Here is a 25,635-nt window from a genome sequence, read left to right as displayed (position 1 = left end):
GGGAGCGAATGCAGACTGCCTGCGCACCTCAGCCCTGGCCCTCGTTTACTCTACTGCCGATTACTGCTCACCGGTGTGGCTGGAAAGTGCGCACACGGACCGAGTCGACGTGGAACTCAACAAGTCGATGAGATGCATTTCTGGCACCATTCTTTCCACTCCAACTTACTGGCTCCCGGTCCTATGTAACATTGCTCCTGCCAGACTGAGACGGGAAGAGGCCCTTTTAAGGGAAACCCAAAAACTTATAACTACAGTGGTCCTCCCCGGGCGTCAAGAGTTCCTTAACCCCTATTATCATCGACTCAAATCACGTCACCCACCTTGTAAGCTGGCTAAGACTCTAACAGAATCCAGACTCAGCCTTAAAGAAAAGTGGTCTTCTGACTGGCAGTCAAAGACAGACCTATCTGTTAGTAGCCTTATCTCACCCGGTGTGAAAGTGAAGGGGTTCAGTCTCCCGCGACATGAATGGTGCAAGCTGAATAGAATGCGGACAGGGTTCGGCCGTACCGCACATTTTAAACATCTTTGTGGATGGATCGACTCGCCCAGATGCGACTGTGGCGCCGAGTCGCAGACTGTCCAACACATAGTCCAGGAGTGCCCCCTCAGAGCCTACCCCGGAAGCCCCGATGACCTGTTCTCACTTACCCCTGACGCAGCCCAATGGCTGAGAACCTTGGATATAAACCTGTGACATACCTGTTATATTTTCGATTTATTTGTGACTTTTTATGCCATTCGATTAAATAAAAATCGAGTGTGGCCGGGCTATAAAACAAATGGTAACTCGTACAAACACGCAATCGATCTCGTAGCATCGATTAGGTTATAAATAGGCTTTTCGGTCACTGAAGCCAAGCTTTGACCTGTCATTCAGCGTAATGGTCACTTACACTCGCACGGCATTCCAATTTAATAATTAAGGGCTGCCAAAAGAAATGATGGAAGACGTCACGTGAACTATTTTCCATACGGGCCGTAATATTTTCTGTAATATTTTGGGTAATTTTCATTGATTGTAATGATTACAGAAAATATTTTACACAAATTGATTATTAAAATATTTTCCATAGTGTCAATATCCAGAGAGGAAAATGGGGACTACGTTTTGTATGAAGAAGCGGTCGTTAATTATCCTCTTAACATTTAATAGATATTTTTTTTATAGACGTTACCCTTTATTCGTAAGTCAGTAATAAATAAATAGATACAGCAGGCGTGGCTCACTCCGCGATTTAGTCGCGTCGCTACAAGTACATGCGGCCCACACCAACTTTGGTGTCTAGCCATAGTAGTTGCCGCGCACCGCTACGGAACGGACGCCTGCTTGCGCTTGCGCCACCTAGCGGTCATATCCGTCGTAATAGACGCGTTTTGTTAGAGAGTGATCCTTCTGTACCTAGTACTATAATCTATTCTGTGCTCACAGTAAAATATCTAGAACTAGATCGTAAGTGAAGTATTGCACTTACGTTCGACCTACTTCCTCGCATTAGGTATAATTTCTCGGTATCCGAATTGCATACTGGTATCGTTTACATTATTGTTACAACGTTCAAACGGACAAATCGATTATGTATCTACATTTTGATACAGGCAGTTTGGTAAGAAGTTGTTACCGTCAGCACACGGTATCTGTTTATGTTGCGGTATGCGGTATGTGTTTTATATTGATATACAAATTACATGATTTACAAATATAAAAATCAAATAATTTCTTCTGGGGACAAAAAAGCAGTAAAAAGTAGAATGATCCCTATATCGGTCTTCCATATAGCTTCAATTAAAAATCAACCTTATCGATAAGCGACAATGTGGTGTCTTCCCCGCGTTGACCTTAACCCCCTCTTAAACAGGTTTTACTATACTTTTGATTATGTTTTCGAAATATCTATTCGTTTTTACAATCCTGTACTGTCGCTATGTGTAATATATAATATATGAGAAAAATTTATACAATCAAGAAATAAATCTACATTGGTATCAAAGATAGATATAACTCCGTAATAGATGGATACAGTCTAAGGAAAAAACGTGCCTCGAAAATCACGAAAATTTGATTCTCGATCAGAGGGCGCCACTAGTTTGGCCTACACTCGTATAGAGGGCGTTGACGGCTTCGTTTGTTATTTATAATTTTAACGCATATCAGTGTAAGAACATGGGTCAAAATCATAAAAATAATTAATGCAAATAAAAAAAATCATTTATCCATATTTAAATACATTTTATCGTATTTTTATAAATATTTATTTTTAATTTTAAAGTGTGTCGACAGATGGCAGTAAATTTACTGGGGTTACAAAATTTACTATGACAGTACCGCTCTAGTATAAGTTACTCTATGTTGGTATGCTTCACTAATGGCGACACGAATTAAATGTTGCATCATAAAATATAATATGCATTTTGATAACTTTTATTACAGATTTGAGTTAAGCTAACTAACGATAACTGACAAAATTATATTTTGTTTTAAGAATTAATCATTAATTTATAATTTTAGATTCGATTTTCTTTAGGGTTAGGTTAGGTTTCCGTACCTAAAATTTGGTCAAGAGCACTGGTGAAGTGTACACATTCGTCACGTCCCTCTGCCATGAGGATACGACAAGGAAGAAGACTAAAAATTTGAAAAACTCTGTTTGAAAGCTCAAGTCTTTTTTAAAATGCGCTTAAAAGGCACAATTAAGGCACACTTGACTAGACTTAAGCATTTATAAAGGAGGGAAAATATTTCTCGCATGGTTTTGAACTTTGTTCCGTGATAGGGTTAAATTTGGCATAATATCTGGCAAAGCCGCGTAAAAACGAGTCGAATTGTTCCAATTTAGACTCGGGGGCCCTACCAACACTATAAGGATTTTGATGTTGGCAGCACTACGCTCAGTCGCTCACACACCGGATCGGATCCGCATAACCGCGTAGGCTTCTTGTCGTGTCGTATCGTCCGTTGTAAACAACCGCACGCCCCGCTAATGTCTCCTGTACACCATGGCCCAGAGTAGGCCAGTCTAAGGGACGCAATGCGGTGGAATAAGATAGCAATATCACTTGCTCCCTCTAACGCATAAATGCGTCTCTTGGAGGCCTACAATGGGCCATGTGGTGTACAGGAGCTATAACATACTTAGTCATTTTTGTCACATCACAGCTATTTACGTATTCCTGTCACTTGCTTACATTGTCCTGTACCAAGGTAAGTTCCGTATAGATCAGTCGGTATTTAATCATCTCCAGTAATCGTATAAAAATAAGTAAAAAATGTATGTACAATACTTACTCGAAAACCAGTGTCTGAACGAAGTTTCAGTTTGAGTTTCGGTAGGTTTCGGCATATAAGTAGCTTTTTTTTACATACAAACTGTGTTGTATGTTTGGTAAATAAACATGACAAGGCGATAGAGCTCCAGTCTTAAATATGTAAACCCACTTATCTCCGACGATATAGTCAGCACCAATAGTAGCTGTACGCGCGTCAAAAATAAATTATAAATATTATTAATAAATGCATATAAAAATATAAACGTTATTAAACAGAATATTTATCAGTACGGTTTTTACTCTCTATTATTTTTAGTCGCTTTTGGCGACATGTTTCGGATTCTTTGGGAATCCATCCTAAGGCACGAGTGTTTGCGGCGGTTGTACGTCGTGCACTGCCCGGTGCCCGCAAACAATCCGAAACATGTCGCCAAAAGCGACTAAAAATAATAGTTAGTAAAAACCGTACTGATAAATATTATGTTATTAAACAGTTTTACAAACTGAGATTAAAAAGATAATTAGAGAGGCCCTTTTGAACAAGGATAGAGATATATTTCTATATGGAAAACTGGTGGTAGGTTTTTTTGACGCGTTATGTACTTAATCCGCTACTATCGGTGCTGAATCAAAATCCGTAATTCCGTACCCTTGAAAACTAGCGGGTGGCGGTCAACCGGACGGTAAAGAAAAGTAAACAAACATTATCCTTATTTCATAAAGTGACCCAAAACTTGCAAGTAATAGGTGTATGAACTTGCAATAAACACTAAGTAATCAATCTGTAAACAGGCTTCAATATGCAGCTACAATACAATACTTTCTACTCTGTTAAGGAGTATCTGGACATGTCAATAATTTTAATTTTTGTGCTGTTGATGTTACCACAATGTGCATGCCAAATATGGCTGAATATTGTTACTATTTATAAGGACACCTTTGTACATACATATTCTTGCAAATAAATTATTCTATTCTTTTCTATTCTACGCTTATCCCTTACCAAGACTTACCCATATTGATCTTGTCTCTACATAATACTACTGTCAGACTGTATAAGGTTAGTTTGAATAAATAAAATAAAATAAAACCTATTTGGACTTGACTGACGGTGGCGGTCAACCAGACGATAAAGAAAAGTAAACAAAATTTATCCTTATTTCAACAGGCGACCCAGAACTTAATGTCGCTAAAGGTTGCGCACATTCGTGCATTATATTGTGTAAATATATGTACAATGACCTTACTTGGCTTACTTTTTAGGGTTCCGTACCCAAAGGGTAAAAACGAGACCGTTTTATTAAGACTCCACTGTCCGTCTGTCTGTCTGGGCCGGCTAAGTGCGAGTCGGACTCGCGCACCGAGGGTTCCGTACTTTTTAATATTCGTTCTTATAGCGGCAACAGAAATACATCATCTGTGAAAATTTCAACTGTCTAGCTATCACGGTTCATGAGATACAGCCTGGTGACAGACAGACAGATGGACAGCGAAGTCTTAGTAATAGGGTCCCTTTGGGTACGTAACCTTAAAAACAAATGTTTCTTATGGAATTTTAAGGTTTATGACTTTAAATCATTAAACAAAGCTTTTATTAAATTCTCAAACCATTTATTTAATGATAAGTGCCAGTGAGAGGAAAAAAAATATAAATGTCTAGATTATCGATTTCTAGACATGCTAACAATACCTTACTTTGTATCAGTTTTGTCACGTATAAACATCGAAATCAGTTTTCTAATTTCCTTTGACCCCGACAACAGACAAAAGGACTGGAAAGCAATAACCTACATAGGCTACTATTCGATCATATTAAAGTGAAATCGTCGCAAAAACCGTCATTGTGGTGCAAGGTTGAGTTGTGTTTACTATTACGAGCTTATAGCTTGTAGCTTTTTGGCACCTAACTATATGTGTCTTTTTCAAGCAAAAGGTACCACATTGTCGCTTACCATAAGGATGCTCAGCTCTGACAGATTTTTCGTATACAAGCAATTTTCGTCCTTATGTTAAGCGACAATGCGGTACCTTTTGATTGAAAACGTCACAATTAATGTTATGTTATAAATATTCATTTTCTCTAGAAAACACTTAAAAGCGAATCTTAGCAACGATAAAATATAGATGGAAGGATTTTCGAAGCCTCTGATCTGGTTTGAAAATTTAATCGCATCATTACTAATAATTTTATACCCACCGGGCTGACCACTAGGGCCACCGGGTTTAAGAGAGATACAGGCAACTCTCTTAAACCGGAGCCTGTAGCTATCCAACTAGTAAAAAGTTTGGAGACTTAGCTAAGTCTCCAAACTTTAGGCAGCTACCTACTTCAAAAAAAGGAGGAGGGTAACAATCGATCGTAGTTTTTTTGTATAGGTACCTCAATCTCCGTCATTGCTGAATCGATTTGGCACCGACTTCAAATATATCAGTTGCTAGCGTAAAAGGTATATTTTGTTTTATCCTTTTTGAAGTAGATTCTTTAAAGGTTACCTAATTTTTGTTTTGCATAACTTCATCCTTTTAGAAGCCCAGGTTACGAAAGCGAAACGATTGACAGCTCATTCATCGAAATCGGCTTAGTAGTAAACACGACTCAAACAACATTTACTCACCTACTCACTCAACTCTTCCTTTTGGCTTGGCTGTTGTCGGGTAATAAAAGTGAAAGTACCTACTCATAAAACCATTCCTGTTAAAGCACACGGAACGAAAGTTACCTTTCTATTCTTAAAATTTGTATGGTATCCAGTACCAGACGCATTGAACAGGAATGGTTTATATTCTTTAAAAAAGTACTCACAAGGGACTCTTGCAAATTGAACCCACCTGTGTATTCTGTTGATTATACTGGTGGGTTCAATTTGATTTTCTTTTTGTAACAGAGAAAAGACTGGGCTACAAAAATATCGTAGTCTCCAGTCCGAGTAATGCATGACATCGCTTTATGCACGCTTTATGATACTACTCGTACTGATGCCTTCTTGCCATTGTTTTTTTAGAAATGTTAGGTAGGAATACCAGGAAGCCCTGGCAGTAATCGTTCACTGTAGTGGTAAAAAGTAAAGCTACTAATTCTATAAGGATAATGTCAAACTTACGAGTATATGCACATTGTCGAAGAAGCTACTAGTTAGTCGTTGGATCAACATCGTACAGGACAGGTCGTAATGGTGGAGTACTACATCACCAGGCAGCAGGTATTCTGCGCCCAGGGCCAACTATAACTCACCACATTGCCGAAGAAGCTATAGTTAGTCGCTGGCGCAACATCGTACAGTAGGGACAGGTCGTAGTGGTGGGGCACTACGTCACCAGGGAGCAGGTATTCGGCGCCCAGGGACAACTGAAGCGCCGACAGGAGACAGGCCAGACGGAGAATTGTGAGCACGAGTAGTAGTGGCTTTCTCTGTCATCATGCAGCAGTGCTATCTCTGTCACTCTTAACTATATTGTATTGCATTTAATAACTCACCAGTATATCCACATTGCCGAAGAAGCTATACCTAGTTAGTCGCTGGGTCAACATCGTACAGTAGGGACAGGTCGTAGTGGTGGGGCACTACGTCACTAGGGAGCAGGTATTCGGCGCCCAGCGACAGCTGGAGCACCGACTGGAGTCAGGCCAGACGGAGAATTGTGAGCACGAGTAGTAGTAGCTATCTCTGTCATCATGCAGCAGTGCTATCTCTGTCACTCTTAACTATATTGTATTGCATTTAATAACTCACCAGTATATCCACATTGGCGAAGAAGCTATAGTTAGTCGCTGGGTCAACATCGTACAGTAGGGACAGGTCGTAGTGGTGGGGCACTACGTCACTAGGGAGCAGGTATTCGGCGCCCAGCGACAGCTGGAGCACCGACCGGAGTCAGGCCAGACGGAGAATTGTGAGCACGAGTAGTAGTAGCTATCTCTGTCATCATGCAGCAGTGCTATCTCTGTCACTCTTAACTATATTGTATTGCATTTAATAACTCACCAGTATATCCACATTGCCGAAGAAGCTATACCTAGTTAGTCGCTGGGTCAACATCGTACAGTAGGGACAGGTCGTAGTGGTGGGGCACTACGTCACTAGGGAGCAGGTATTCGGCGCCCAGCGACAGCTGGAGCACCGACCGGAGTCAGGCCAGACGGAGAATTGTGAGCACGAGTAGTAGTAGCTATCTCTGTCATCATGCAGCAGTGCTATCTCTGTCACTCTTAACTATATTGTATTGCATTTAATAACTCACCAGTATATCCACATTGCCGAAGAAGCTATAGTTAGTCGCTGGGTCAACATCGTACAGTAGGGACAGGTCGTAGTGGTGGGGTACTACGTCACCAGGGAGCAGGTATTCGGCGCCCAGGGACAACTGAAGCGCCGTGAGGAGGCAGGCCAGACGGAGCATTGTGACTGTAAGAACAACATATATTCTTAAGATATTTTGGCAGAAAAACTTTGATACAAGCTTGTGTAGTCGGCCTAAGCTGCACCGACTTGGACCTGCCAAATTGGCAGTGATAAAGTGTGAGTAAGTGTCATATTTTCACAGTAATTTGATGTTTGTCATGGTGCTCATCAGTGCAGATGCAGTTAGATACAGTTACCTTAGACAGACGGAATTGGTTCATTGACTTTCCCAGATTTGATCTAGTTAAAAACAGCAAATTTTTTAATGAAATCATGAATTTTTAAATATCCTTAAAATCAATTATTTAGTACTCAAGAATAAATAAATAAATATTAAATATTATAGGACATTCTTACACAGATTGACTAAGTCCCACAGTAAGCCAAAGAAGGCTTGTGTTGTGGGTACTCAGACAACAACGATATATATAATATACAAATACATAAATACATAGAAAACACCCATGACTCAGGAACAAATATCACAGCACACAAATAAATGCCCTTACCGGGATTCGAACCCAGGACCATCGGCTTCACAGGCAGGGTCACTAGCGTCACTACCCACTAGGCTAGACCAGTCGTCGAATAATATTTATAGATAGGCGAAATTGAAAAAAAAAAGAATCTATATGCAGTTTTTTTTTAATAAAAAAATGTTTTATGTATGAGCTAACATAAGGTTTTAAAGCACTTTCCTTCCAGAGCCCATAATTTTTTTCCACTCTGTATATGTATAGGTACGTCATAATTTAATAGAAGTTTAACGTTTAAAATATCACTTGCACAGTCAGGGCTGGGCTATCAAAATAGCTGCAGACCTTATTTATCTTGCTCTATACCTTATCTTCTAAACAAAAAACCGGCCAAGTGCGAGTCGGACTCGCGCACCGAGGGTTCCGTGCTTTTTAGTATTTGTTATTATAGCGGCAACAGAAATACATCATCTGTGAAAATTTCAACTGTCTAGCTATCACGGTTCATGAGATACAGCCTGGTGACAGACAGACAGACGGACAGCGGAGTCTTAGCAATAGGGTCCCGTTTTTAAACTTTGGGTACGGAACCCGAAAAACTACACACCGTACCGCATCAGAAATGAATATTATTCATAAAACACTATTGTAAGCATAGCTATATGCTTAATTAATAATTTTTGTTTTTGACATAAGTGGATAAAATTATGATTACTTACTCAGACATTTTTAAATTGTAATTTTGAATTTATTTGATAATGTAATGTATATTATGTAATAAAATTGTATTTTTGAATTTATCAAATAATGTAAATTGTATGTACTGACGATCATAATATAAATTCGTGTAGATTAGTCTAAGATAATTTATATTGTAATTTTATATTATGAGAATAAATATCTAAATCTATAGGTAAACATACAATGCAACAACATTTTAACACTTTTTACACAAAGTCCGCCAGTCAACCGTCGCGGTGTCACGGCCATTTATCCGTATATATAGGTAAGTAACTATGTCAATAATCACATGTAAATACACGATTATATAAGCCACGCGAAGCGGGCTATAGACCTAATACATAATATCTATGTTATGTTGGTATTTTAAGTTTGAGAGCATAATTGGTTGGAATTTATATGTTATTTATGAAAAGATATGAAGGCGAAGAATTTTCGCGACTTAGTAGAAAAGCCGGTTTTAATGATTATTATTATTTTACTTCCAATATTATTTAAGTAAAGGTTACAGTTCATTTTGAAATAATGTTAAGTAATGCAGAAGAATTATAAAAAAACTGGCCAAGTGCGAGTCGGACTCGCGCACGAAGGGTTCCGTACCATTACGCAAAAAACGGCAAAAAAACACGTTTGTTACATGGGAGCCCTACTTAAATATTTATTTTATTTTGTTTTTAGTATTTGTTGTTATAGCGGCAACAGAAATACATCATCTGTGAAAATTTCAACTGTCTAGTTATCACGGTTCGTGAGATAGCCTGGTGACAGAAGGACAGATGGCCACAGATAGTAATAGGGTCCCGTTTTTACCCTTTGGGTGCGGAACCCTAAATCCAATATAATTGATCTAAAGTTATAGTTTTATTTATGAATGCTAATATTCCTTTCCTTTTCTAATTCTAAATATCACTGTTGTGTGATAACCAGAGCTTTAGTTGTTTTTGCAGATGTATCTAATAACTATAACCAGTTATATCAAGGATAAAGAAGGATAATGGTCTGCATACGAAACGAAGGGTGGGACAAGGACGACAACGAATGAGTGGGACAAGGACGACATGAGGATAGTAATGTTTTGTGAAGGTTTTCACTTGGCATAAAAGTAGGTACCTACTTAGACCAGTCGATTCGAATCCTAGAAAGCACCAGTGGCGGCGAGTCAAAAATATTCGTGGGCGTAGGCCAGAGCCCATTCACGCATTCACTGCAAACGTTTTCGTAGCGCTACGTTCGCGGCCCTCAAATGGTCTCGCCGCAAGATCAGCGCTGACTTTTGGGTTAGCATTATGCTGAGGCGAGACCATTTCGTGGTAAACTATTAATATATTTTTATGTTTATGTTTTATCAATTTATCAAATAATGTAAATTGTATGTACTGACGATCATAATATAAATTCGTGTAGATTAGTCTAAGATAATTTATATTGTAATTTTATATTATGAGAATAAATATCTAAATCTATAGGTAAACATACAATGCAACAACATTTTAACACTTTTTACACAAAGTCCGCCAGTCAACCGTCGCGGTGTCACGGCCATTTATCCGTATATATAGGTAAGTAACTATGTCAATAATCACATGTAAATACACGATTATATAAGCCACGCGAAGCGGGCTATAGACCTAATACATAATATCTATGTTATGTTGGTATTTTAAGTTTGAGAGCATAATTGGTTGGAATTTATATGTTATTTATGAAAAGATATGAAGGCGAAGAATTTTCGCGACTTAGTAGAAAAGCCGGTTTTAATGATTATTATTATTTTACTTCCAATATTATTTAAGTAAAGGTTACAGTTCATTTTGAAATAATGTTAAGTAATGCAGAAGAATTATAAAAAAACTGGCCAAGTGCGAGTCGGACTCGCGCACGAAGGGTTCCGTACCATTACGCAAAAAACGGCAAAAAAACACGTTTGTTACATGGGAGCCCTACTTAAATATTTATTTTATTTTGTTTTTAGTATTTGTTGTTATAGCGGCAACAGAAATACATCATCTGTGAAAATTTCAACTGTCTAGTTATCACGGTTCGTGAGATAGCCTGGTGACAGAAGGACAGATGGCCACAGATAGTAATAGGGTCCCGTTTTTACCCTTTGGGTGCGGAACCCTAAATCCAATATAATTGATCTAAAGTTATAGTTTTATTTATGAATGCTAATATTCCTTTCCTTTTCTAATTCTAAATATCACTGTTGTGTGATAACCAGAGCTTTAGTTGTTTTTGCAGATGTATCTAATAACTATAACCAGTTATATCAAGGATAAAGAAGGATAATGGTCTGCATACGAAACGAAGGGTGGGACAAGGACGACAACGAATGAGTGGGACAAGGACGACATGAGGATAGTAATGTTTTGTGAAGGTTTTCACTTGGCATAAAAGTAGGTACCTACTTAGACCAGTCGATTCGAATCCTAGAAAGCACCAGTGGCGGCGAGTCAAAAATATTCGTGGGCGTAGGCCAGAGCCCATTCACGCATTCACTGCAAACGTTTTCGTAGCGCTACGTTCGCGGCCCTCAAATGGTCTCGCCGCAAGATCAGCGCTGACTTTTGGGTTAGCATTATGCTGAGGCGAGACCATTTCGTGGTAAACTATTAATATATTTTTATGTTTATGTTTTTTTGTTGTTTTTTTTTTGTATGTTATAGTTTATCACGAATAAATGCGATGATTTCTGATAAAAGCTACGCTTGTAGCCGATCCCAGCGTTTTCCCGCTTTGTAGAGGAAAGCGACTACGAACAGAGAACCTGCCGAGACTAGGGCCTTAGTGGTTATGGCGTCTGCCCGTCTGTCATAGCCTATTTTCTCCGAAACTACTGGACCAATTAAGTTGAAATTTGGTACACATACGTATGTTTGTGACCCAAAGACGGATATGGAACGTAAATAAATGAATTTTGAACATGGGTGCCTCTTTGGGGGGCAAACTATACTGTGTTACATATCAAATGAAAGAGCTCATTATGAGAATCTCAAATATGTATTTTTTTTATAATTTTAAGATAAACAGTCGGGTCAAACTACTATCTAAAATTTAAAAAAAAACCATAATAGTTCTTTACCTATAGATGACAGGAAAACCTATTACAAATGTGCAGTCAAGCGCAAGTCGAACTTAATTAGCCAGTCTTTTCCGAGACCACGGGGACAACGCTGTCCTAGAAACGTTGGAGTAAATTAAAATTTTTACGCGATTAAGTCCCGTCGTTGTGAATAATAATTAATTACTAAGTTTTTGATCCGACCCCTACGGGTTTTTTAGAAGTTTCAAATAAAAAAAAACATTAACAAGTTTGGGAACAAATCAAATTGTCACTTTTTCTTTAATATATGACATCTATTACAGTTTTTTTTAAAGTTCATTGTTAAAAATTGTGTAATGTGCGGAACCCTTGGAACCCGAATCCGTCTCGCACTTGGCCGTTTTCTTGAGATTCATATTATCAACGTTTCACTGTATATACCATCTAAGAGACTGAGATATTATAAAGGAACGCGAGATTTATATATTAGAATAAAAGATTTACAATGTATCTTATGTATCGTTTTCCATACCGGGATTTCAAAAATATCTGCCAGAAATTATACATGCGCACTTAATACCGTTATGCCTTTAAGTACAATTAAACTAAATTTCACTCATAGACTCGACTAAAATGTTATAAAATTACAGTCACAAGTAATGCACTTTCGAATGATAGAAATCAACAACACACACACAGAACACGATATTTTACTTAATATGGGTAAAAACTTACCTACCCTCATATATGTCCATAGAAATTACATATTCAACGAATATAATTTACTTACACAAAGCATAAAACTTAAATAAAAACTGTTATTTAAATCAAGTAGGCTTTCGATGATTATTGATAGCAAAAGTAAATAAATATTATGACAAAGCTGACAAAGTCATTATTAAATGACATTTAATTGATGTAACATTTATTTTTTGTTTTTTTGATTGGCAACATTTAGCGGTGGTAAGTAAAATGAGAGTAAAACTTTTTGTTTAGTGATGAATATTATTTATAGTCTGTCAAGCCATTTCTGTCAGTAGAAAAAAGTGGCAAATTTAAAAAAATTAGGTCCGAATCGTAATCGTCCCATAGAAAATTTGAATTTCACCCCTTTTGCTGCTGACAAACTTGTTTTTCCGGCTTTATTTTGATGTAGTTGCTTAGGTACATATATGTATTACATATGTGTAATTAGTCTAAGATTATATACATATAATATCTTGCACAATTAAGAGGACAAATATATTTTTCATTTCTCATGCTCTGAAGAGGGTCATTGTTGTTCTAAAAGGTGTGCCGAAAATGATACGTGTCTGCACTAGAGCATTTTACGTTCGAAGTACGATTTTTTATTTTTTTACGATACGCAATTGAAATTTGAGTTTAAATGGATTTGTTATACAATTTCCATTCTGATATTTGACTCTCCATTCCATAAATAACGATACTTTTGAATGAATTGTTAATTGAAAGTACCCTCAAGAAATACTATAAAAATGTAAAACACATGCATTTTACTTTTCTCGTATTCGAAATAAAAAGTAGAGTGTTTAACTCGGGTGAAAGGCATCATTTCTGCCTCGGACTATTGGCGCTCGAACGCAGTGCAACCTCGGCAGGACCTTTCATCCCTTGGTTAACAATCTACTATTTCACCACATCCAGCTCAAAAAAGCTCTCTTTATTGTTTAAAAATTGATGGGAAAGTTGCATTTTATCCACAAGAGTGGCAAAGCAATTTGATACAAAAATGTTGAGTTGTTTCGTGTTGGCTAGTAGAATTGGCTTTTAAGTGATCAATTTGAATGATAAATATTTCGTTAAAGCCATTTTCGAGGACTGATTTGCAAAACAGAAAAACCCTGACCGGTTATAGTTTGTCAGTTTGGCATCTAGAAACTATACTGGACCCAAACCAACCGGTTGGTATTATTGACGTTACATAGTGCAGTTATAAGTGTTATAACATTTACATAATGCGATGGAGATCATTGAACCGCACACTTTTGGTAACAACTCTCGATGTTGCGATACCATAGCGATTTTAACAGCGAGTTAGTTTACGTGCTGACGCGATCGCTTGGACAGGTCTCCACGGAAGACCAGCGTCAAGATACCTGAAAGGTAACTTGACATCAAGCTGAGGGGAGACCTTTTCAGTGACGTTTATGTTTTATATTAATAAAAGTGTATTACATTTAAGCAATACTGTAAGCGTCCTGAATAAATTTATTTTCTTTCTTTGTTCTTTGTTTCTTTCTTTCTTTCAACGCTTAAGGTGCAGTGGGTTCATCCAGCAGTTATAATCATTGACCATACATTATACTAATTATTTCGAACTAACTTCAGCGGGCTGGATAAAATCGAGCCGTACTTTGCCCACCACCACCACTGACCAAAGCACAGAATAACTAATAGTACTACCGTCCTAAAGGCACCATCGTTCACGCTGTCTATTGATATTTCTTGTTACATAATTTTTAGGTCACGTGACTATTTCCATGCATTATTTAAGTTTTGATTGGCGTTTTCCATCAACGATTCTCTCTTGACTAGACCCCAAGGTCCACTGATAGATGCACGATCACCAGTTAAGACATTATTGCCAGAGCTCTTATTTTTCGTTTAATGAAGTCACGGTAACTGCTTACCATCAGGCGGGCCGTATGCTTGATTGCCACCGGCGTGGTATTAAAAATAACATTTTTATTGCAAAAGACTATTTTGTCCTTCAAAAACAGCTATTAAGTGCGACAAAATTATGATATTTATGATTCACGCACATTGTCGCTCATGTCACAGGTTAAAACTCGGTCTATAGGTATATTTTTCGTGACTTAACAAAAGTCACGAAAAATATAAATTTTGTGACCATCTGTCAGCACTAAGTTAAGAATATTGTTGGTATTAGTATATCCCGATGCATGGGAAGCTTTTTTCCTATCATTTTCACCATCTTGCAGTGAATTGTCGTTTTATTTAATGCTGATATTACGTTAAAATATAAAATAAAATAAATGTTTATCAATGTTTAGATTGACGAGGAAAAACGTTCGAAACAAATTAGGTCTAAATGGCCTATAGACAAATCGCAATTAACTTATAGAACAAGACAAGATAGATAATAATTTTACAATGCATGTGCTCGAAAAGTGCGTTTCCTACGGAGCCATATCATGCGGAAAGTACTACTTTTCCGCACTAGTGCTTTTTGTTTTCATTTTTTTACAGTACATATGGTGCTACTTTCTCGCACTAGTGCGGAAAAGAGCACTTTTCCGCACTAGTGCTTTTTGTTTTCAATTATTTAATAATTTAACTTATTTGCTATGATATGTTTTTTTATTTACTCGCACAATGCATAGTAAAACATTGTTTGATACCCGTGCGTAAAGATGATTTCCGCACTTGTTGCATAAATAGCTATTACAGACATTGTCAGAGCTTAGAGATCTATCATTGTCAGTACGGTTTAATGTTTACTTTTTCAATTTACCGTTCAGTCATTTGCTTTTGTGAGTTTTGTGCAATAACAATAATGTTTAAATCGTATTGTATAACTTTAATATTAACAGATCAAGTGATCAGAAAACCAATTCGACTTGTTTTTCAAACAGCTCATTATAAGACGAATGAGTGTTAAAGTGATGGAGTCGGAAAACTATCCCACTTTACTGAGCTACATACATAATTTACGAAAAAGTTTCAATATTTTTAACACTGTTTAGGTCTTAAGTTCGTCTAGGTCTACAATACAATGATATTTAATCCTATTAAACGAAAGTAATATTATACTTAGGTATAGGTAGTGAGATTAGTTTTAAATGTTCAATAGTTATTTGTGCAACAAGAGAGGAAAGTTGGTTTTTCTTGCGAGTGTTTATTTTGAGTCCCGAGAAAGCGAAAGATTCTAAGGTAGAATCTTGAGCGTAGCGAGGGCCTCAAAAACACGAGATGTAAAATAACTTTGCTCTCGTGTTGCACACATAATTTTTCACCTCAGTAGTGAGAACATATTAAAGGTTAAAATGTATTTCGAATTACACAGAATAAACAGAAAAAAAAAGTATTATAATATGTACGATACGATAAGATACGATACGATACGATACGAGACCGGACCGGACCGGACCGTACCGGACCGTACCGGACCGGACCGGACCGTACCGTACCGTACCATAAAAAATGTAATAAAAGTATGAAGTTCATGGCCTTCACTAAATTAAAAAGCTACATTGTTTCACTCCCTGGAGTGAGGAAAGTCGCACTTTCCTCACTCCAGGGAGTGACGAAAGTAGGCTTGTTCGAGCTGCTGAGGTGAAAATGTTATTAAAGGACTTCCTATCCTTCAAACGTTGTAAACTATATGTCTAAATTAATTTTCGTTACACATAACAATCAATTAAATTGTAGTCAAATTTAACTCTGAATCGTATCAACCAAAATTGACCAAAACTCGCACAAACTATAATTCCAAAAGGTTACCTACTTTTTTTTTGGTATGAGTTAAAGTTACGCGTCTTTCATGTAGAAAGCATTAAAAAAAGGACATAAGTTTTACGTAGTACCACTGTATATGTATATCTTGTATGTAAATAAAATGTGTAAAAAAAAAATTCAGAGGAATTTCCATGTCAAAATCTGCCACTTCTTAAAATTTTAATGAAAACATTTTATCCAAATTGTTAAAATTCGTAATGTGCACAGAAAAGAAGCCGGTTTTCCCTTTTCCCGAACATTTCTGAACCATTAAATCCCAATAGGGTAAATCGTCACTTACTGGCCACTGTTTAATAATTCTATTCACTTATAAACAGAATTCCTTTTAGTATAAAGTGTCAATATCTGGCCACCCTCCATTAACTTTGAACAGTTTGAACATCCACCACAGCCACCTTGGAATCTGTTTATAGGTGTTTTTTTTTTTGTATAAATGGTCAGTAATTGACGATTTACCCTATCATGTCACCAGTTGTGAGACAAATCGCGTAGACTTGTCGGTAAATATAATTTAAAAACAACTTACATGTGGTTAGAGCGACGGTCCACCGCCGACTGCCCGTTGATGGCCCGTAGCGACCATTCGAGCGGTGACGGCGACTGCTGCGTTATATAGCACGATACGGGCACGACACGAGACCCTTCTGCATCACCCTTCCGCTCTTGTGTGATGCGGAAGGATTTTCCTCAGGGTACCATCCCCCCACACAGTCCTACCGCTCTAATTACCCTAGAGTAATAGAGGACAAGTCAGGTTAAAAAAAAAACGACACGAGATACGGGTGCATTTGTCATGTAAGATGATTTTTAGTGCATGTCAGAGGGACATATCTAGAATGACGCTTACGCTAAACGTAGAGGAATTATTGTGCAAAAGGGAAGCCATCACAAATTTTGACGACCGGTCTGGCCTAGTGGGTAGTGAGCCTGCCTGTGAAGCCGATGGTCCTGGGTTCGAATCCCGGAAAGGGCATTTATTTGTGTGATGAGCACAGATATTTGTTCCTGAGTCATGGATGTTTTCCATGTATTTAAGCATTATATATATCGTTGTCTGAGTACCCACAACACAAGCCTTCTTGAGCATCCAGGGCATTAAAAAAACAAAAATTTGACACAGTTCTAGGGATTGTCAGGGCAAGCTATGCTGGCGCCATCTGCTAATTATTTCAACGGGCAACCCCATTACGCCTTCAGTAAAAGAGAAAGTAAAAGTAAAAGAGAAAGATCCCCGCAAATTTCTGTTTTCGCGGTAGGCCCCCAGTTTTTCATGCATGTCTGAAGACATTTAAAAAACATCTTACTCTTAACTTACCTACAATGTAATGAATGGATTTTAACACGGATAATTATTGCAAGTAGGTACGTTTCCGAAGATGATTAGGAATTAAACGAACTTACCTGTACGTAAGTGAAATTTGATTCTAATAATATTAGCTGCACAAATTTCGACGTGGTAACGCCTACCATAATAACATATACTAATCTATGACGCCTACTACAAGTTATTATACGTCATTAAAAAATTTGTGCAGCGTAATAATAAAAGATGTTATTGTTATTGTAAACAAAAACTAGACACAGGTGTGGGTGAAGTTATTTATTTTATTTAAAAGGCACACTAACCAGACAACATTCAACATAGTTACAAAGAGTACATGAGTGGTAGGTATGTATTGCATAAGAATGCCACGATTAATTATACGTCATTAAAGAAATTTGTGCAGCGTAATAATAGATGTTATTAATTGTTATTATAACTAGACATAGGTGAATGAAATATTTATGCTTTAAAAATGTGGAAAATCACACATTTTTGTAATTTATCAAAATTAGGTATTCTTATACCTACGTAGGTGACGTAGATAGGTATATACAAGTACATACCTACTAATGTTATACCTAGCTTGTATTACCTTTCTTGTAATGTGTTGTGTGCCATAGATCTCAATATACCATAAAGGGAAATTACCTATCTGCCTTTGTACAGTCGCCATCAGATATATCGGAGCGGCTAAAGCGCTCACAAATATCTGAACACGCCTCTATTGTCAGGGCGTTAGAGTGCGTGTTCAGATTGTGAACACCTCGGCCGCGCCGATATATCTGATGGCAGTACATACGTGCTTGTATTTAGGTACATACGATAAAAATATTTAGAGATACTTTCGTCGGTTAGGTGGTGATGTAATAAGGTTTTGGAACTGGTTATTTGTGTAGGTATACAGCGGTGTCATGGGCCTCTGTGGAATAATCCGTTGAGGATGACAGTGGGTTATTTTGTTTCGGGGGTTCAGTGTTTTATTTATTTTATTTATCATTTATTGCAGACAACATTGGTCCATATACATAATAAGCATAACACAATAAGCCAACAGTTGCAATTATAATAAGAATTAAAATAAAATTATGTTAAAATTAATAATAAATAAATCTTGACATTTAAATTTAATAGATTGATCATAATAATGGATAATCAGAATAATGGATTTTAATTGGGTCTCTATTGTTTGACATAATTATGGAAAGTCATAATGTAATCATTGTCAATATTGTCATATTATCATTAGTCATAATTTGGTTTTTCTCATAAACGCACAACTTTTCAGGATTGCCATAAAACATATAGGATAACCCGAGGAAAATCCTGAAAAGTTAACGGTTTCAGAATTATGACTAATGATAATATGACAATCATTACATTATGATTCAATAATTATGTCAAACAAAGGGACCCCATTTTAATTTATAGCCGGCAAATCATTCCCCTTTCGCTCTTAATTTTAGATACCAAAGTATGTAGGTACTAACAGAGACAAAGGAAAATATTGATTTAAACTCACGATTTTTAGGTTTAGGTACTAGGTACAGTCAGTAACAGGAGTAGCTAAGCGGGCCGGGCCGTCCAATGTTTATGATGTTAAATAAATGTATTTTCACGCGACTGTTACTAAGGGTCTCCGGCAAGCTCGGTTCTCCATACAGACGTAGTTACGCTCTCATTCTATAGTTACAATAGGATAAGGTATATCTATGTCTGTAATTACGTAATTAGTTTATGTAGCTTCAGATACCATAGTTAAAAAACTAAAGCGAATTTAAGTATTTGATACAAAACTTGTTTTTGCTCTATTTCGTTTGTTTTATAAACTGGAGCTATATAAACTAATTACAGACCTAGATATACCTCATGTCCTTGTATGTGCAAAGTTTCATTATCCAACACGTAGTTATAAAATAAGAGCGGAACTATGTTTGTATGGGAAGGTTTGAGGAGTCAATATACAAGATTATTAGCAACCTTAGAGTTTCTGCGATCGAAGTTCATATCAATCCGAATGTCCCTTTAGGAAGAAGTTATTGAGATTTATCTAAATCTCTATCTAAACTATATAGACTGAAGGGGCCGCTTTTCATTGTCCGCAATTGGTTGCTTGCTAGGCCGCGTATGCTTGTTTACCATCGTTGTATGTATATATAAGAGAAATAAATAAGACAATGGTGCTACGGAACCCCACAAATTTTATAGTCGGGCTTGACGTTTATGAAAGAATATTTTAGCGATTAAAGGTCTCAAATATATTAGCATAATATATTGTGGTAATCGGATCCTTTGCGGCTAAAAATATATTCGATTTGGAAAGATTTTGTAATGCTGACACGAATATTGCACGATACATTTGGCCGCAGATAAAGGATATTATATTACACGCGTACCAAATAAGAGATTAAACGCGCAGAGCTAAACACAGATGTCGCTGCAATCGTTTAGATCAGCGGTCGGCAACAGGCGACCATCTCACTTGTTGATGTTTTGAAAATTATTTATAGAAAAATAAAAATAAAATGGCTGAAATGTAATGATGTGGTACATTTTTAGAATCGCCTCAAAAAGACCTTTCATATAATACCATACACGATAGGTTTCTGAAGAAAACTTTTTTTCTCATAAAAAAAAGACAGCCCCCCCTCCTAAGGGTTTTTTTAAAGAACTGCTGGTCAAAAATTTTGTTTTGAACGGCTAAACTGTACATCGATTTGCGGTTGTTTTTGCGTACACCTTACACTATATCTGTAATACTTAATAATTGATGTAAAACGTTTTATGCTCTGTTTGTGACGATACCAGGAGTAAATTATTGTATTGTAATAACTTTAACAATGTCTAATAAAATCAGGTACTTAGTACTACTTACCCACTTGTTTAAAACACATAAATTTTATCGTTTGTATATTAGCTGTATTTGTTGCTGACTATACCTACAATTGCCGATGGAAAAGGTTTTGCATACAAATGTACCTTGATAGCATTGAAATAGTGTTCAATATTGACAAATTGGGTGTAAGGTGTTCGATTTAAATTTTATTGAACTAAGTAATAGGTCGGACCGTGATCCTTAAGGGGCCCACTGATTAACAGTCCGCCGGACGATATCGGCGTGTCAGTTGTTCGGAACTGTCATATTTTTGTTCTATCTCACAGGCTGATATCGTCCAGCGGATAAGGATAGAAGAATATAATAAAATTTATTCAGGACGTTTAACCAACAAAAAGTTAACTAACAAAAGTAACAAAAATTGTGTCACATATATTGTAACTAGCCCTAGCACAGGCCCCGGTCTTTTTGGGCTGTTACTGCACACTATGTCTTTAAATGCTGGCTTAAATTAAAATGTATAATTAGAAATAGTGAAAAGTTTGTTGTATATATTTAATGAATAAAAAATATAAATATATAAAAAATGCCACAAAAACACTTTATAACGTCACTGAAATGGTTTCAAGGTACTCGGCTTGGTGTCAATGTACCTTTTGGGTACCTTGACGATGGTCTTACTTGGAAATCCAAAGCAAATATGTGCCATTTTCAACCAAAAGGGTACTTATTGTAGCTTGTCAGTGAGGCGCTATTTCCATATAGATTTAATTAGAAATCAACCTTATCGACAACCGACAATGCGGTACCTTGTGGTTGAAAACGTCACATATCCTTTATTGTGGTACATTTATCTAGTGTAAGGCAGCAGGCAGCTTAATTAAGACAAAAACAAGAAAAACTCAATCAATAATTTCTATACTTTATTGTAAAAATGCACAAAAATAAATGATTCCGAACACGATTTGTTACGGCAACTATATTCAATGTTAAGTGATAAAACCTGCGGCGGGGCCTTAATAAATAATACTCCAATCAAAACTATCTGTTGCAAAGTCCACGGTTTTGTTGACTGGATTACAGTTCACTAAACGTAACTATATTTTATATATCTGATCTTGTTTAAACAGTCGAAAATGTTGTCTACTAGCAACATTTATATTCTAATTTAAAATATTATTTATTATGGCCATAATGTCTTCTAGTTAGCAAAGCAAATCTCATCTGTCTTATTCCATTCAATAGTCAAAATTTTACATAACAGCAGATAAGTATTTACTTTGCTAACATACATTGGAAATCTAAACATACTATGTACAGTGACATCTTAATACTAAATTGGGACGTGCTATGAACCAGAGACAGTTATTCACTAATTATTACAAAAACATTTCACGGGTTGTCCCGTTCAAACGCATTTTATTTCGCGTAGTAGAACTTTTTCGGGGTGATAATTGAGCCTATCGTTAATACTTTAAAGGCAATTTTGGCAATTATATAAAATCTACTTATCTACACACATATCATAAACCCTCTATGCGGTACCCGAACCACAGACTACATACTAACCCGAACACATCATAGAGACTTATTATTTGTGCGTAGATAAAGCAGTGTATGTAACTGTACATAATCAAGCATTAAAACACTCATGTGATGTTATTAAGCAACTCGCCTGTAGGCTCGTTTCATAAAACTACACTCGTATTTTAATGCTTTTCATTATACAACAGTTGCATAAACTACTGTTAATGATTTGCAGTATAATTGCGAAACGGAAAGTCTGTTTGTTTTTTAAAGCATTTAAGATCAGGCGTTTTAAAAGACAAACATATCGTCTTTGGAATTTGGCAATCTCCCTGGCCCCTGCTAATGACATTTGCGGTACTTTCTACTAATGATGATTAATAGTAAATGTACATTTTACAAGCTTTTTATTAACTTGTAATGTACCTATGTATGTATGCATGTACCGGTCAAATCTTGCAAGTTAAATTTGAACCACTTCCTGACTTCCAAATTCCAATGAAGCTGAAAATTCGCATACATATGTAAGTCGGGTGACAATACAATACTATGGTACCATCGAGCTGATTTGATGATGGAGATAGGAGGTGGCCATAGGAACTCTGTGATAAAACAACGAAACCTAGTTGTCTTTGGGATTTTTATAATTGTCTCGATGATTATTAGTTACCAAAGAAAAGTAGCCAGCGATAAAAGCTTGTACGAAAAATGAATTTTTTTTCAAAAACTTACTATACAACCATGATTTACTAAGCAATAGGAAAATCTATAGTGACAATGATTTTTATGGTTTTCCTTCAGTTTACAACCAATATGCAATATGTCAGAGAATATTTACTCATAAATGCATCAATTCATGATGCACTTGAAGTCATTTTAAGAACAAAGGGTACATCACCTTAAGTTATATTGTTTTTATTTGACTAAGAAACAACTGAGTGGTATAACAAACTAATCCAAGTTATTTCATGGCGATTTAGAATTTCCACAGGATAAATATAGATATATCGATATCGAGAAGCGACGAAAGAGCTCGTAGACGGTCTTCTCTACATTAAACTTAAACTAATTTTTAACAAGCAGAAACGTCTGCGATCGATGCTATTAAGCTTAGAATAAATTTAAAAGTGGAAAAATTACTGCCTTGGGTGAGACTTGAACTCACGGCCTCTGGATCGATACTCCAGCGCTCTGCCAACTGAGCCACCAAGACCTCATCCATAGTCAGCAAATCTTCCCACTATATGGGTCTAGGGGACCCTAGCGACATCTACCGTAAGAGTGTTACACTTCTTAAACGGCCACCGGAGTTCCAAGTCATATTGGAAATTCACCAGTTACGATGTGCTACCCATTCTTAATTAATTTCCAGAGGCCGTGAGTTTAAGTATCACCCAAGGCAGTAATTTTTCCACTTTTAAATTTATTCTAAGCTTATACTTAAACGGCATTTTTTTTTTAAACTGCGTAGGTACTATCAAATTCTCATTAATAATACCACTAAACATAGTGATAATAAGGCTTATCTGACTAACATAATAGATGTATAAAATGATCGTACTATGTTGTTATCAGTTCATAACACGTCCTGAAAGTCAAGGAGTAAAAACGTCGCGTATAAGGGCATTTTCACTTAAAAGTGTACCATTTACTTTTTTTTTAATCCATTCACTTTTGGGTTATTTTTACTCGGAATCACGAGGACTATCGATTAAAAAAAAAAATGTCCCCAAAACAATGTCAGTTTTGTAACGCATCACATACATTTTGTATGGACCGTTACAAAACTGACACCCAAAATTTGTATGAAAAACTGTGAAAAATTTGTATGAATCACGAGTACTCATTCAATAGTACTCGTGATTCTAGGGTTGCCACCCATACTATAATATATAGTATCGTACTATATTTTAGTCACTTGTACTATATATTATACAAAAACAATATAGTACAAAAAATACTATATTTTCATCACTCAAGAATGGGGTATACAAATGTCACCGATATCGCATCGTATGAGACTTGGATTTTTAATTCGCCTCAAATCTGCGTTATATATTTTGTTTTTTCCCAGTAAATACTATATTTTTTCAATATTTTGACAAAAATACTATATGTGTATAGAAAAAAGGTGGCAACCCTACGTGATTCTGAGTCTAAATAACCCAAAAGTTGATGGTTTTGGAAAAAAAAATAAATGGTACCATTTTTTCTGAAAACCCCCATAAAACAGTGTACTAAGTACACGACGGATCTGAATTGGGCGATAATCTGACATTTTATAAGTCTAAACAATATGAAATGTGTACAGATGTAGTGGACAATCCTTTGACATCGTATTTTATCGGAAACATTCGTATTTGTCATGCTACTTCAGTCAGTCTCAGTACTTTTTGTACTGACACTGACTGAAATGGCAAGACACGTTCGTGCGTTTCCGTGAAAATACGATAGAAAAAAATTATGCACTACATCTGTAATCTGGGCATTTTCACTTTACTTTTTTTCGAAAATCCATCAACTTTTGGGTTATTTCTACTCGGAATCACGAGGACTATCGATATAAAAAGAAAAAAAAAACTCCCAAAAAAATGTCAGTTTTGTAACGCATTTTCACATACATTTTGTATGGCCCGTTACAAAACTGACACCCAAAATTTGTATAAAAAACTAGGGACACTTGTTTTCTTTGTCTTATTCAATAGTACTCGTGATTTTCTGAGTCTAAATAAACCAAAAGTTGATGGTTTTTCGAAAAAAAGTAAATAGTACCATTTTTTCTGAACCCTTTCTAGTGGCTGTGTGAGCTGTAGACCTGACGCATCCATATGGCTCAATTAATTAAAAAAATCCAAGCCATTTAAAAATGACAGTTTGATCTCACAACTTTTTTGCTGCGACACTTGCATTTTTTGGGTGTAAAGGGGCCCACTGACTATCAGTCCACCGGACAATATCGGCCTGTCTGTTGTTCGGAACTGTCAAATTTTTGTTCTAACTGACAGGCCGATATCGTCCGGCGGACTGATAGTCAGTGGGCCCCTTTACGTTTTTGATGGGATTGTATTTATCCGTAGGTCTAGGAATATCAACGTTGTTTAAGGCAATTCTTTGGCAAACATTGAAATTCATTTCAGACCTAAAACATATAGATTACCGCCCAAATCAATACATAATAACAATCCGGTTCTACACTATATTGCTGAACGCACTAAGCAATATATTTCACCTAATTCTCTCTACCAATACCTAAATATTTTCTTAATTTCTTTGTCTTTCACATAATTAGTGTTGATTGAACAAATTCATTGTTCTCATACTATGTATTGCTAGTATATATTCCCATTTGTGTCATTATATAACACACAAATTGCAATATTCTGTTTGAGCGGCCTTCAGGTGAAGTCAGGACGCCAACGCTAATGATTTTAGCTAAGCGGGTGAAGTGTTCAAAATTATCTGTACACGCTTATTTAAAGTTATTTTTTAGATAATTTTTAACACATGCTTAACTATATTTG

General features: G+C 36.4%; 1 protein-coding gene across 4 annotated transcripts in view; it reads right to left on the bottom strand.

Moving 5' to 3' along the window:
* Positions 1 to 17,105, bottom strand: part of LOC134750476 (aminopeptidase N-like) — a 54,275-nt gene extending 37,170 nt beyond the window's left edge. Inside the window, exons 1-2 of one of the 4 annotated variants that reach the window (XM_063685644.1) lie at positions 16,957 to 17,105; positions 7,510 to 7,673 (exon numbers count right to left, since the gene is read on the bottom strand). In XM_063685644.1, coding sequence (XP_063541714.1) covers positions 7,510 to 7,668 — 159 coding nt within the window. In that variant the 5' untranslated portion in view covers positions 7,669 to 7,673; positions 16,957 to 17,105. Of the gene's footprint in view, positions 1 to 6,745; positions 6,899 to 7,509; positions 7,674 to 12,665; positions 12,758 to 16,956 lie in introns of those variants that run through there. The other 3 variants (XM_063685643.1, XM_063685642.1, XM_063685645.1) reach the window with 3 other exon arrangements.
* Positions 17,106 to 25,635: the final 8,530 nt, after the last annotated feature.

The sequence above is a fragment of the Cydia strobilella genome, chromosome 20 (genome assembly GCF_947568885.1).
Source record: "Cydia strobilella chromosome 20, ilCydStro3.1, whole genome shotgun sequence".
In the NCBI taxonomy this organism is placed as follows: domain Eukaryota; kingdom Metazoa; phylum Arthropoda; class Insecta; order Lepidoptera; family Tortricidae; genus Cydia; species Cydia strobilella.
Note: the sequence above shows the minus strand (reverse complement) of the source record. Positions and strands in the feature narration are given on the sequence as shown.